General features: G+C 41.9%; 1 protein-coding gene across 1 annotated transcript in view; it reads right to left on the reverse strand.

Moving 5' to 3' along the window:
• The window catches only part of rims1b (regulating synaptic membrane exocytosis 1b), a 69,234-nt gene extending 57,279 nt beyond the window's left edge, over positions 1–11,955 (reverse strand). Inside the window, exon 1 of the mRNA XM_046401929.1 lies at positions 11,544–11,955. Coding sequence (XP_046257885.1) covers positions 11,544–11,710 — 167 coding nt within the window. The 5' untranslated portion in view covers positions 11,711–11,955. The remainder of the gene's footprint in view (positions 1–11,543) is intronic.
• Between the last annotated feature and the right edge of the window lie 2,701 nt (positions 11,956–14,656).

Below are 14,656 nucleotides of genomic sequence, written 5' to 3' on the forward strand. Positions count from 1 at the left end.
GATAACGTTTTTATTGATCTTGCAGAGTGTTTTATCCGTATTTATGAAGCAGAGTGCTTTTTTGGCATGGGCTCCTCGGTGTGTTTGCGTGTATATCTGTGTGTCTCCGTCTTTCTCCTCTTCATGCATTTTTTTTCTGTCTTTTCCATTTATATACCTCTAACTCTCTCTCTATTTCCTTTATTTCTTTTCCACTCGTACATCGCTCAGCTCTCATCTATTCAGCGTTGTGAATTAGGTTCCACTCTCTCAGAACCTAGTGACTGATAACTCTCTTCAAACATCACTGTATTTATACAGCGATCTCTCGTTCTCAAATTCTGAGACTCACAAACACACACACACACACACAAATTACATGTACCGGTAGCATACAAAGCCTCTGACCTCACACAGCCCACTGGGTGATGTATAAGCTAGATCTCGAGGTTGGTGGAGTAGTTGTGGAGTAATTATATGGACGACCTCTAATCCCCTTACTCCATCCTAGCAGCCTCGGAAAGCAGCTCACTCCTCTATTGCCCGCCTCTCCTCCTTCTTCTTCACTTAATTTTCCTATCCACTCATAGTGAATTATGAATTTAAAAAAAATATATGTGGGAATGTTATTATTACCTCAGATCCAACAGTGGTTTGTTTCTGTCTTAAATATTTTGTTTTTTCAATAATATGCGCAAAATTCATGTTTCGTGACTGTTTCATTTCTAAAACTGGAGAGGTATTGAAATAATAGCATTGTAAAGTACATTTCAGCTTTAAATCATTAGAGCTGTGTCAGCTTACTGTGACATCACTGTTGGGTGTAGTTACAGATAGAGTAGGGCATCATTTTGACTGCACCCATAAATGACAATGTGATGCCATGCTCACACAGACTGTATAAAAGAAGTGCATGCAGTTTCCAGATCTGAAAATTGAAGCCAAATCAGAAGTGTCTTAGATCCTCATTCTTTCTAATGGCTAGCAGGATGCTTTTTTTTTTTTAAAAAAGTCACAATTTATGTAAGCTTATGGGAAAATGACCAAACTTCTCGCTTTATCATCTCAGTAAAGAGTTCCCTAATGAGTTTATGGTTTCAGTCGCCAGTTTTCTTCAATAAAGCACGGTGTTCATTTTTTAAATTGTGTTCCCAAAAATAAAGCAGGGTATTCCTTAGGACATGGCTACCTTGTTGTTGACAAATCACCACCAAAGCAATCTGTCAGGATAGAGGCGTAGTAATATTTATCCAAAGTCTGGTGGACACTTAAATGGCAATGAACCTTCTTTTTGGTGCTGTGTATGTTTTCATCTTGGAAAATGAATCCTTTCACAGTGTGTTTTCAGTTGATGAAAATTAGTTGTAATATTTTTGGCCTCCGAAAATATCTTGTTCAGTGTTTGGTTGTTCTGAAAGACACTTAAGTAGTCGGCTGTTCATTTTTTAACGTTAAACACATTTTGTTTTAAGCCCATTTGCCAAAATTAGATTCCTAATTAACTGTTATTATTAAATCCTAATTAATAATCATAGCTAACAAGAATTACAGATGCACCCTGCCGACCAAGCTAGTTATCATGAAAGTAAAGTATGAAACATTAAGAAATATCATTTTTAACGTTTTGTTTCTGTGTGTGTGTGTCTTAAAACTGTGATGATTTAAAAATGATTCAAAAGAACTTGTGTTGCCACATGCCTCGGGTTATTTCTCTATGAGACACTTTCTTCTGCCTTCTGTATCTGGTTGTCTCCAAATACTGACAATACTGTTGGTCAATCGTCAGTGTTTGTGTATTATTTTATGAAGTGCTTTCAGACAAATTCCACAACAAAAACTAGCGCTAGCATCAGCTTATAGCTTAACATTTGCTATGCTAATGGTATCTTAACATGATTGGACAAGCTCCACCCTCTCGTCCAATTATGTTCACTTCTGGCTAAAAAAAAAAAAAACAACAACAAAATGGCTACGTCCAATAAGCCAAAGTTCAGACTTCGAAACAGTAGTTCACAAACCAAACGGGTGATGTCACGATGGCTACATCCACTTCTTTTGTGCAGTCTGTGGTGCAGCAGACTCTGAACAACAGAGTGCAGCAAAACACTGCTTTAATATTTAAAGAATGGTTCCTGAGCATCATATGATACACTATAAACTGCAACGTGCAATAACTGTTGCAATGCTAATGCTAATATTTTCTACATCAAAAAAAGAAAAGCTGCTCATCGACAAGGGAGCAAGAAAACTACAAGTACATTTTACAAGTACATGTTATACATATTTAAACCATGAATGAATTGCCCAGAATCTACTCTTTTAGTATTTTTGGGCTTTTCTGTTTGAGGAATCAAAACAGCCTGGCATTGTTTTTATTGTGCTTTCGGAGATGCTGGGCAAATATGGTCTGCATGAAGCAGCAGGTAAATTACAGGTGTGTCTCACACACACACACACACACACACTCACACAAACACACCCACAATTATTTAAAACTTAATGTTAAAAATTTAAATAAGACTACAGAGACACTTTGTGAGCAGTGACTGGTGTTACCAGAGGTTACAAATTTGAGTCCCATACAATGTTGTGTGCGGCTGCTCATGATATAATCCCATCACTTCCTCTGACCACAAACACAGGCGGAGATGGAAGGAGAGAGGCAGAGAGATGTAGAGAGCCTGGTCAGCCGAAGTAGAATGCATTCTCATTAAACTTTAATGCTGGGGAGGTCTGGGAGCACTAAAGAGGCTCACTCAGGTCTCTCACTCTCTCTCAACATGCTCACTCACAGTCCCACCCACCCCACACACTGCGAACCACCATCTCTCCTCATCCCGTGTGAGTGTGAAAGGCCACGTCCTGCTTCTCTGTCACATTTTGTCCTTATGTTTCTGCTACTGTGGCTAATGATTAACCAGATCTCAAATCAGCCCAGCTGTATCAACACACAAACACCAAGCTGTTTCCCCAATTGAACAAGAAAGTAAAAAAACAAAGATAGCTCAGACGTTTAAGGTGATGTTCATTTGCATGTGATTGGCAAATCAGAGAAACGGAGAAAGACAATATGTAGGCGTGGATGTATTATTTGATTTTTATCAAGCATAAACCAAAGCCATTTAGACCAGCTGTGTTAACAGTATCCTACAAATCATACTGAAAGAATCTGAAGTGTACAATCTCCAGTCCAGTTCCAAAATAGATAATAGTGTGTACTTTATGCAACAAAGTAGAACATGGAAAGGGTGTGGAAGTCAAGATGGTGGATGTGTGTGCAGCACATATACGCATTTTGTAGAAACAGATTCAGAAAATGCTGTAATTTGATGTTAAGAAAAACCTTTTCACTGAAAGTTTTCATTCAACATCTGACTTAGTTTCTGATGAAAGGGTTGTGTTTAAAATATCTCTGTATGCTGAAACATTGCTCTTCTTGAATTTAAATTAAAGGAGCCTACGCCAAGCCACTGAAAACAGCCTCAGACAAAAGGTTTGGTAGCTTATATCAATTTGTATTCAGTTTAATGCTCACTAAACTTTTGCAAAATATTGTTTCAATGTGAAAAACCTAATCAGTTTCTCTGTGTTCAACCATTTTAAAATGCTTATTTCATACAAGAACAATTAAATTAAAATATATATATATAGACAGGAAAATATCACTTAGACTTGTGACTTTTTAACAGTGAACTCCAAAGAGCTACCTTTCAGAAGAGACCAGGATCATGAATATAATTACAGGGCTCAAGAATACTAATCATCATAGGCCGATGCACAAAAATAAGTTGTTTGTTAAAGGGGTTTAATACAAATGACATATTTTTAGTCCCATGGGTGCTGAGAATGTAAACACGCAAACTTAGATGTATGTACATACTGAGGCATACTTTTCTGTGGGACCATTCAACAAGCTGAGAAGCAAGCGCAAGATGTAGCTTTTTGAAACACACAGCAGAAGTGACAGATGTCTTGAAAAACTCAAAAGAATGGTTATACACACACACACACACACAGAGACACTGGTGGCACCAGCTACCCCCCCACCCACCTACCATCAGCACCACCACCGCTGGCTTCCATTCCACCAGGTGTTGCAGACACACCCGACTGACTTTGAGTTCTATTAATTAAGGGAAAAGTGTGAGGATCCAATTCAGTTAACTTTGAATCCACACACACACACACACACACACACACACACACACACACACATACACACATACACACACACACAGAGCACATGGAATCACACTTTCTCCAGCTGTCTGGAAAAAAAGTGGAGGCTGGCTGCAAAGCAACAGGACGAACCCTACAGTGACCAAGCCATTCTGTCTACTCTCCATCTGCAGGATTTCATCCACAGAAAGCGATACCATCTGGGTTTGCGGTGCAGTTTGTGTGTTGCCTGTATGTGAAAGTGGGTATGTGTGGATTTGAGTGTTTTTGAACATATTTTTTGTGAGAAAGTTTGTATGTATGTGTACATGAGTGCATGCGTACACAAATGAAAACTGCTTTATCATTTACATTAAAAAACATAATCAAGTACATACACGTGTGTACACACACACACAAAGTGCAAAAGATTTCACACTGTAATTAGTGGAATTCAACAATGGGCCAAACTGAAAGAGGTTAACAACAAAAAAAAAGGTTCAGAGCATCAACAGCAGCCAGTGAACTGAATATTTAAATATTTCAGGAACCGCTTCCAAGTGTGTGCTATTTTCAGAGCTGATCCATAATTCAGCATTAGCATTTTTCTCACAGAAACCTTGAAACTCTTAAGTCTGCTCAGGAAAATGTTGCTCTTAACTCAGCTGAAGGATGCCAAATTAGATTTAGTGGGAACCTGTTTTTGTTCTTCTTACTCTCGAGGCAAAATTTGGTAACTTGACATAATGTTAGCTGCTCCTGTTTCAGGCTGTGCAAACAAGCTAAAACTTTCCTAGCAAGAAGAAGAATATCTGTTTGAAACAGGACAGAAATCAAACAGAGGTCAGTGATATAATCCCACGACCAATATATAAAACAGACTGAGAGCATACGATCAACAGTTATCAGCTGCTAAAAGCAACAACAGTAAGAAGCATAAGTCATGACTCTGAGTGAAAGTTGTCTCTTGACAGTATGGTGCTATATAGTCTGATAAAAGTGTTAAAAAAAAGTTATGTCCAAAAAGTTTCTGGCTCACACAATTTAACCCTGTTAAATGAATTCATTATTTATTTAAATACAGAAATGCAATATTTTACATGCTTGCAAACATAGCTTTTAACAACTGTAGATGTATATTGTTGATTTGATTGTTGATATTGATAGCCAGTGTTTTTTTTATGAAGAATGAAGCTGAACCTCCTTAAGATGACATTTAATTTACAATACATTTAAAGTGCATACAATCCTAAGTAAAAGCAATCTCTGTTATGTTATATCAGTATTTATTAATGAAGGAGAAAAGGATTGATTGCATTTACGCGAACATGATTATGTGTGTGTGTGTGTGTGTGTGTGTGTGTTAATTAATCCCAAAATGGAGATTGTACCCGCCATTTAATGTGTCAGGACCTTACTATATACATTAAATACATTAAGGAAAAGTAACAACGAAGGAACATTTTGATAACAACAAACAAAAAAACAACAACAAAGAGTTATCTACAACACCAAAAATCTTCAAGCAATTACAAAGTAAATTAGACTGTCCACGTCTCAATGCTTGATTCTCAAAGTCAGCCATCCAAACATGAGACAGACTCACCAATTACAGTGGCTCAATCCAGATAAGCCAAAACAAAGGTGACTCAGCTGCACTGTTTTCTATGATTTAAAACTTTCCAGCAAACTTTCTGATTATAACTGATGAAGGAAGGCCACTAATGTGACATCAGTGATTAGGGTGTGGCCAGAGACCCGACAACGATGGAAGTTGCAGCTGATTTGTGCATTCATTTATTGTCTAAAGAATTTGAACCTGAAACACTGATCTTTTACATACACCTTCAACATTTGTTAGCCCAAATACATGTGTATTTCCAATTCTGAAAAACAAATCACCACTTTAGTAACATCAATCCTCCCATTTGGTATGCATTTATTCTTTTGAGAAGATCAAGTGCCATGACTGTTTGTAAATCTTCATTAGAAATTTCCTTGTCTCTCTGCTATTAGTTCACTTTTATCTAAAAATTACAAATTAGATTCAAAAGTTAAAAATTTATAGGCCTGCTTGTCTGTGGTGAAAAACTGAACTTCTCATAATTTCCTGTCCCTTCATTCTGATAAAACTGAGATGTTTACATGGACACCAGTTTTACCAAGTAACAACAATTACTGTGTGCTTTCTCAAAGTTTATTTGACAAGAATTTTGGTGTTGTATATGATCCTCCCCTCTCTTTTGAACAGCACATTAAAGAAACTGCATTTTTCCACTTAGGAAACATAACTAAAGTTAGTTCTTTCCTGTTCATTTCTGATGCAGAGATTTTAATTCACGCCTTTGTGTCATTCACATTTGATGTACTGTTCTCTGCTCTGATCTGGTCTGTCATGCTAGCATAAAGTCTTCAAATGGGTCAGAATGCTGCAGATGTAGAGTCTTAATTTGAACCAGGACCAGATTGCTGCAGTTTTCAGATCAGACTTTCAAGTACTTCTGACAACTTCAGACATTACAAGGGGGCTCACCCTTTCATACCTATGTGACCTCATCAAACCTTATGTCCCGATCTGTGCGTTGTGCTCTCAGAATACAGTCTGTCCTCATAGTTAAAAAGAAGTCAGCTGACTGCAGTTTCGCTTTCAGTGGCTCTCCTGGCCAAAGCACCTAAAGCACATGTTCATCCTGCTAAAGAAAACACAACAAATTGTAAAATTTCTCTCTCTCTCTCTCTTTGTCTTTCTTATGGCAGTCATGCCACATGCAGACATTTGCAGACACACAGCGGAAAGGAGGTCCAATTGCACTAGTGTCAGCTGGTGCTCAGCTGTCTTCCTGGATCCACATTCTTCACATAATTATTATCTTCATGTATCAGAAATGCTGTTGCATGTTCATCCTGGGAGAGGGATCCCTCTGTGGCTCTCTCTGAGGTTTCTTTCATATTTTTCCCTGTAAAAAGTTTGTTTTTGTTTGAAGGGTGGTTTTACCTCACTTGATTTGAGGGTCTAAAGACAGAGGGTTCACTGGGGCTTTGCCATTTGTGATTTTGGGCTTTATAAATATAACTGACTTGATTTGAATTAGCAGTAGTTCCATGCAGTTAGACAAACATTAATCACCAGAGAAGAACATGATGCTCTCCTGATGAAAAGTGCTGTCGTTATATCCCATGCCACAGAATAGAGCCAGGCTACGCCAAACTCGTTGCATTCAGAGACAGAAAAAGTCACCACTGAGGTTTAGCCGCCACTCACAGCTGCCTTTCTTTCTTTCTTTTTTTGGTCACACACTATTGATATTTGAACGAGTGTGAAACTGCTAGCAAACAGTTGCCTATTTACACTGCCATTAGATACAGAGCAACATTAGCATTCATTTGGAGCCTTGCCGCCTGATGAATGTAAGTCCTCACAACAATAAAGAATCTGATTCAAAACACTTAGCTAAAAGGCTGAAACTCCATGTAAGACCTGAGATGAACTGCAGCCAGTTCTCCGTGGGTCCACGAGCACCTGCCCTCACATTACATGTAGTCATTTGGTTCATTGTTGATACTAAAATACTGTTAATTCTGATAAGTCAAATCCAAACCACCATTTAAAATCCCAAATCAAAACACAAGTTAAGCTGTTTCTCCTGTAAATGAAAGCCTTCTGTTGACCTTAGCCACAAAGCTACATCTGACCTCTTGGTGGACAACACCAAGCATATCAGACAGTTAAACAGGAAGGGGGCTTCGCTGCCCTCAAGATGCACCCTGCAGCCTGCGGCCTCGGGGAGTCCTGCTAAAGAGATTAGCAGTGTCTGCATGTGTGTGTGAGAGAGAGAGAGAGAGAGAGAGAGACCCCTTACAGAAACCATTCTCATTCTTTCTGTCTCCCCTTTTTCTCTCTCTCTTTCTACCACTCTAATCCTTAAAACCTCTAAATCCTCCCCCTTCTCCCTCCTTCTGTGCCCCAGGTCCCGATTTCTTCTTCTGTCCATCTGGTGTCAAGCAACAAACTGTGGCCAGTTTGCACCTTGCACCGGGCCATACATCAGAAAAGCATTCCTAAATGTTAGTGATACTCAAGCCAAAAGTGACCTCTAGTAAATTCAAGGATTCCACTACTAATAGTGTTTACTTGTGCGTTAGCTCAACATCAACACAAGTGGGTGCCTCCTTTAACCACACCCACCGCTCCAACCTAGAGGCCCTGTATTTTGCACCCAAACCTTGCAATGTCTCCAATCTCTCTGCTGAGTGCGTATCTTACAAATATTTTCTATATTTACATTTTAGGAAACCTCCAAGTTCCCATCCAGCCCTGAGAACTTTTGGGTGTTGGGCTGCAGAGAAAAGATTTCCTGCTGTGCTAGGAGGAGAATTTTTAACACCAGAGCATCAGAGAAGTTGGTCACTGCTGCGTTCAGCATTTCCCTCACTCCCCACAGCATGACAGCTCCCCTCCACTAACATCCTCTGGATTAGGAAGTCAGTGGAGGTTTAGCAAGTCAGTGGAGGGAGCCTCTGAAGACTGTGGTGTATTAGACATGGACAAAGCGTTGGTTAGAGTTCTGAAACAGTGAAGGAGAGCTCAGGTGTTGAGTTCTCACAGCCTGACCAGAGCAAATGATTAGTCCAGGACCAGGTGTTCTGGCTCAGCAAGAGATCAGGACACCTGAGTTTCTCTCATGGTGGAGGTTAAACTCATGACAGATAAAGTCCAGTATCAGTATAACCTTATCGCTACCAGCTGCTCCGGTCTCAGGCAACGCAGACACCAGATTGGACAGTGCTGACCAAGTGAAAAGTCTTGACATAAGGTACAGAATGCTCTTTCTGGATGTGATTTTTCAGTGCAGGATGAAAAACATTGTTGGTGTTGGTTATGTCCCCTCGGTCAAGGACTTTACCACCCATTAATGCCTGTGTTTGGCATGTTCAGGAGACCAAAGTTCTCCTGTAATCCTACTAATTTGTGGCATCCAAATAGTTCTCTCAACACACCTGTGAGACACTACTACACACTCAGTGCTGAGTGTCATGCAGCATCTTAAGCAGTAGTTAGAATTTGTTCAGGGTGTAGGTTGTTCCGCAACACTCACTTTGCTCCTATTTTAAATCAGCTTTTATACCACAACAGAGCCTGTTTCTTTCCCAAAAACAGAAAAATTAATACACAGTCCGTTAACCATAATCCATAACTATCTCATCTACATGTGTGCATATGCTGCTCGTACCCTTTTACCTGGATGTTGTTTACCACTGTGCCATTTGATTCATCATCATTCATCGTTTTGCTGTTTATATCCTGTAAAGGTACCAATTAAAATTTAGATTTCAATTGCAAGCCAAGCTATTGCACGCTGCAGCCCAAAAAGCTCTGTGATTTCCCAAAATGCACAGAGGGAGAGAGATGGCTCATCAGTCCTCTCTCTTCTCTGTCTCTCTGTTTACCTAACAAGACTTTGAGGTCATTTACCTAGCATTCAGAAGCAGTGTATAAATATTCAATAAATGGATAATAACACATTATAATGCAGTTGTACATTTAAGTGTGTATTAATGTTTGTCAGCAGCCCTAATTTCTGTGAAAACACATGAGTGCAGGCTGCTGTACATTATCACTGTAAGATGTCCTTAAATTTGCTCACAGTATAAATCACTTGTTGCGTGTTTGTATACTGTCTACAAATGCTACATAGGGAGATTATTTATCTGTCAGCATCTGGCAAAATAATTCACAGTAGTAAATGGTAAAGACTGCCTCACTACTGCTCATTATCCATCATTTGCATATTTCTCTAAAATCCCATGTCTCTTGTCCACAGCGTGCTGTTCCCATCAATGATTAGCCAACTGATGAAGCCATTATTGACTGAACCTGAGCCTGTGCCTCATGGAACATTAAATACATCACTTCCTCTCAAGGGGGCCTGACACGGCTCTCACCCAGCTCTCCTTTAGGCTGCAGTCAGGAAATGAAAACAGCCATTAGAATGGAAGCAAGCCAGAGTGCTATGCGATGCTGAACGCCTGCTACAGCAACACCCTTCATTATGAAGCCTGAAACAGGGCCCTCACATGCTTCGGTGCAGGTGTGGATACAACTCGCCCTTGGCTCTGGTGGTTCAAATTGTCAGTGCTTGTGGTGGAAACCCCTGAGGCACCAAACTGCGATGTAGCCAACCCTTTTGTGTGAGGCAGCTGCACACCCAGCCCTCCTGACAAAACCACTCTGATGTCTCTCTAACATCTCTGTGTAGAGTTTAAAGTGGCCTATAGCTAGCTCCAGTCGCTTTCCCATAATGCTCCTGTAGTGGCTTACAGTTTGTGTGCAGCTTACACTATAGCTTCCGTCTGTCCCCGCTTATTCTTATTCCTGCACAGCTCAGACGCTTGGTATCTGACGATGGATCGCCGTTTGTTCAGCATACAGAGGCTTTTCAAATGTGCTGCTATATATTTTGACTGTTTTCTAATCTGTACCGCGTCCGGCTCAGGCCTGCTAAGATTCCCAACCACACCCCATCTTCTTCTCTCCGCCGAGGGGAGCACCATCGTACACATCGCCTCACCACCGTCCGTCCGTCGGCCTCATAAAACGGTTTGTGTCGCTCCGGGCCTGATAGCTATAATGTCATTGTTTTTCCCTTTATTGTCCAAGCGATCTCTCTCTCTCTCACACACACACACACACACAGCTACACACACATACACGCATTCACTCCGCGATTGCAAAAATCTACAGTGATAAAGCCACTCCAGCCCGGCTGTGTGCGTAAAAGGCAGATCACGGTGGTGCTGGATGTGTAAACTGAGGGATGGGGTGCAGTCCCCATTGATGAAAATGAGTGGGTGAAGGGTGGATAATGCTATGATTCATCACCAACACCCCCCCCCACACACACACACATATACCCTCCCAACTCCCTCTGTCCCCCACCTCCACCACAGCTCTGTCACACCTCATCCTTACGGCAGTGATCTGAACCTGTAACACGTTTGACCCTCTTTCGGGTCATCTCCATTGACTGTTTACTGTATATTGTTTTCCTTTACTGATTGACTGATTGGTTGCAACAGCATCACGTCTCAGAAGGCGACTCGCTGCATCTGTAACGATGCCCACTTCTTTTTGGAAACACATTCTGAGCTGTTACCGTGCCTTGTATCGATGGGTACATTTCTGGGAACACACCACCACCACCACCACCACCACCACCTTTTCAAGACCAGCCTACAAGAGTAACATGATGGCATCGGCTAATGGTGTGTGTGTCTGTGTGTGTGTGTGAGAGAGAGAGAGACCACTATAATGGTTACACTGGGTTATAATGGGCAGCTCGATGTAAAAGGGACATCTCTGGATTGCATTCTCACTTCCATGGAACAGGAAAAAATGCTGCCCTTACTTTAGCATGGCTTGTTCTTTATCTTCTTCCTCCTTTTGCCGAGCCATCACTGCCATGATGATCTTCCTCTCCTCCTCCGTGAGATGGCTGAGGTCCGGTAGATCCGGCATGGACGGCGGCACGGTGGGTGGGCGAGGGCCACCCTGGGGCCCCACCGAGGCGGACATCTTTTCCACCACCACCGCACCTCCTCCCCCTCCTCCTCCTCCTCCTCCTCCTCCTCGGCGAGTCGTTTCGGCTGACAGGTTCCCCGGAGCGTTTCCGAGCCACACCTCACGACATGGTCCGCGGGCAGAGCGACAGAGGCAGCCGCAGCTCGGGCAAATAGTGCAAGCCGCTCATGGTTGCAGGCACCCTCGGTTGTGCTTCTGTTTGTCCTCTCTGGGTGTTTCTCCCACCGCACTCTCGTCGTCGTCCCCCCCACCCCCCGCCTGCCCGCCTCTCCCCTCCACAGCCCGGATTCACGAGGAGCCCATCTCGGTTTTTTACGCCGGGAGTTGAGTCGAACTGATGGGGAACTGGATCACTCGCTGGTCTGTGGTGCCTCCGCCGTCGTCGGACTGGAGCTGGATTTAAGGGCGGTATAGGCGGAGTCCGTGCTGCTTTTCGTCTCTCTCTCTCTCTCTCTCTCTCTCTCTCTCTCTCTCTCTCACACACACACACACACTATCCCACCCCTCTCTCTCCCAGTCAATGGGAACGCAGCCCTCCTTTCTCTCCTCTTTTTGCGGAGGCGCGCTTACTCATGTGAGAATGGGGTCCTCACCATCATCACATGCAAGCGCATACGTTGCTTTGGCCACACACACACACACACACACACACACACACACACACACACACACACTGTTTTATCAATTTCTCAATCAAACACGCGGACAGACAGACGCACACACTTGACACACAAAGTTCCTAAGTCTAAACCAATTTGAGTATCCGATTCTCGCGATACCTGGTCATTTTTAGTATTTCGAGTGAATCACACATGAAAGCCTGCTTTATAAACCACGTGTAGCTCATGATGTAGCGACATGCTGTACGTCCTGTGCGATTTAACGATTGGTCCACTTCAGTACCATGGACAGCTACGCGGGTTCATACACAGATTTGATCTCCTCGTTCTTTTCTCGCTTTTCAGAGCCTTGTTGTTTTTTGTCCAATCAGAAAACCGGTTAATTATCTGCTCATCCTGCATTTAGAGCAAGCATTTGCAGCTATAGCACATGTACAAGTACAATCAGATGCTGCAAAACGTTTTCAGTTATTAAGCACCTTCTCTACACCTGTGTGTTTTGCATTTGCCAGTTTAATAAACTATTGCTGTATCACTTGTATGTATTACAAGCAATACAACACCGTACTACCGTGTTTAATGTATAATACATGTACATGGTTAGTTTGAGTCAGTGTGTGTGTTCTGTGTTTCACCTGGCTGCAAGACAAATGTTCTGGACACAGTGACAGATTTGTGCCATGTTAAAAACTCACATATCTTATGTAATGTCTCTCACATTGGCTCAGTCAAATTAAGTGTAAGGTTTAAGAGTAAACGTATTTCCAGAGAAACTTGAGAGAACTGTCTATACAGCTAATCCTAGAGAGGCTGAAGGAGCTGGGGCTCGATCAAACAGCTCCTGTCCAATGGTAGCCTCAGTCAGAGTTACTACAGACCAGCCCCCTTCTCGGCTCGTTTTGCATTCAGATCCAGACTCTCAGGCTATACCGATCCGGAGCTGGCACCGGTTTCTCCCCGATGACGTAATGCTGGCTGAGTGGCTGAGTCCATCCAGCAGATGGCATTAACCCCGGCTACTGCCACCCAGCTTCCGTCAAATGACGCCACCGAGGAGGTGACTGTACCGCGGTGACGTCAGCTTCCCGTGGTGCAGAATTTTGTCATCATTTAGGTCGTGACTAGGGACCACCAGCCTCGAGTGACACAGTCGTGCTACAGCAGAACAGATCTTTGGTGCAGACTATAAATAAACCCCAAGTGCAGTATGTAGGAGGACAGAGAAGAACTGCTTTTAATGGTCCCGTACATTTAGGAATGAGTTCAGTTAAAAGGCGCTTTACCATCACTAAACTCAACACACATGCTGAACTCATACATGTACACCTGTAACATATTAAACGGCTGATAGGTTGATGCATGAGAGCTTTTCAGGTTTTCACTGCTTCTAATGCAGTTTTGGACCGACGTGCAAGTGCGTGACGTTTCAAAAGTTTTCCCACAGCCATGTGTTTAGTCAGGGAAAGACGGGGGGTGAGAAATGGACAAACCAGCCTATAGAAAGTATGAGATCTACTGGTAGCGCCTTGAAAGGCTCTAAATGTGTAGTGGCCTCCCAGCTGTGGGTGAAAAAGAAGAAAGGCAACTGTTCTTATCTTCGGCACAAATGTCCCAAATTTTACGGCCTTTTCTCAGTAAATACTGTCTCATTCTCCCAAGGGATACTGAGAAAATCAAAACAATTCTCCACGACGTGCATCAAAGAAGTGACGATTGTTGGTGCAGGTGCTTTCGGTGAGAGAGCCCCCTACTGGATACCTGCGGCTGTGAAGCCTTCTGTCAAAATACACAATAGTTATTATCACACTAAAGTGGTTTTTTTTTAAACTATTCAGTTAAAATGGACATTGAACTCACTCAGTGTTGAGTGCAGTTGTAGTACAGGGGAAAGCCGTGTACAAAAAGTATTATCAAATGTACTATAAGTGATAACACTCAAAACATCATTTATGGTTGTCTTTTAACGACATCTAGTGGACACATTTGAAATATTTGTGTTAAAAAAGACTATAGCCTATGAGACTATAACCATCAGAGGCAATTCAGGGGGTGTTAGCAAATAATAATAATAATGACTTGACAAAATCTTGCAGCCTGTTAACAAGTCCAAATTTCTGCAGAATACTACAAGCACATGAGATGTTTTAAACATGACTATTAATTTCACAGTTGTTTCAAAAATGGAAAAAAAACCTCTGAGAATTAAAGTCACGCTTTGGCAGAAGAAAAGGAACCATTTTACATGCTTATTAGATTATTAGATTATCTTCTATACGTCCTGCTTTATAGCTTTCATATCTGTAAACAAAGGGAGTTGAAA

Source organism: Scatophagus argus, chromosome 2 (genome assembly GCF_020382885.2).
Source record: "Scatophagus argus isolate fScaArg1 chromosome 2, fScaArg1.pri, whole genome shotgun sequence".
Classification (NCBI taxonomy): Eukaryota; Metazoa; Chordata; class Actinopteri; family Scatophagidae; genus Scatophagus; species Scatophagus argus.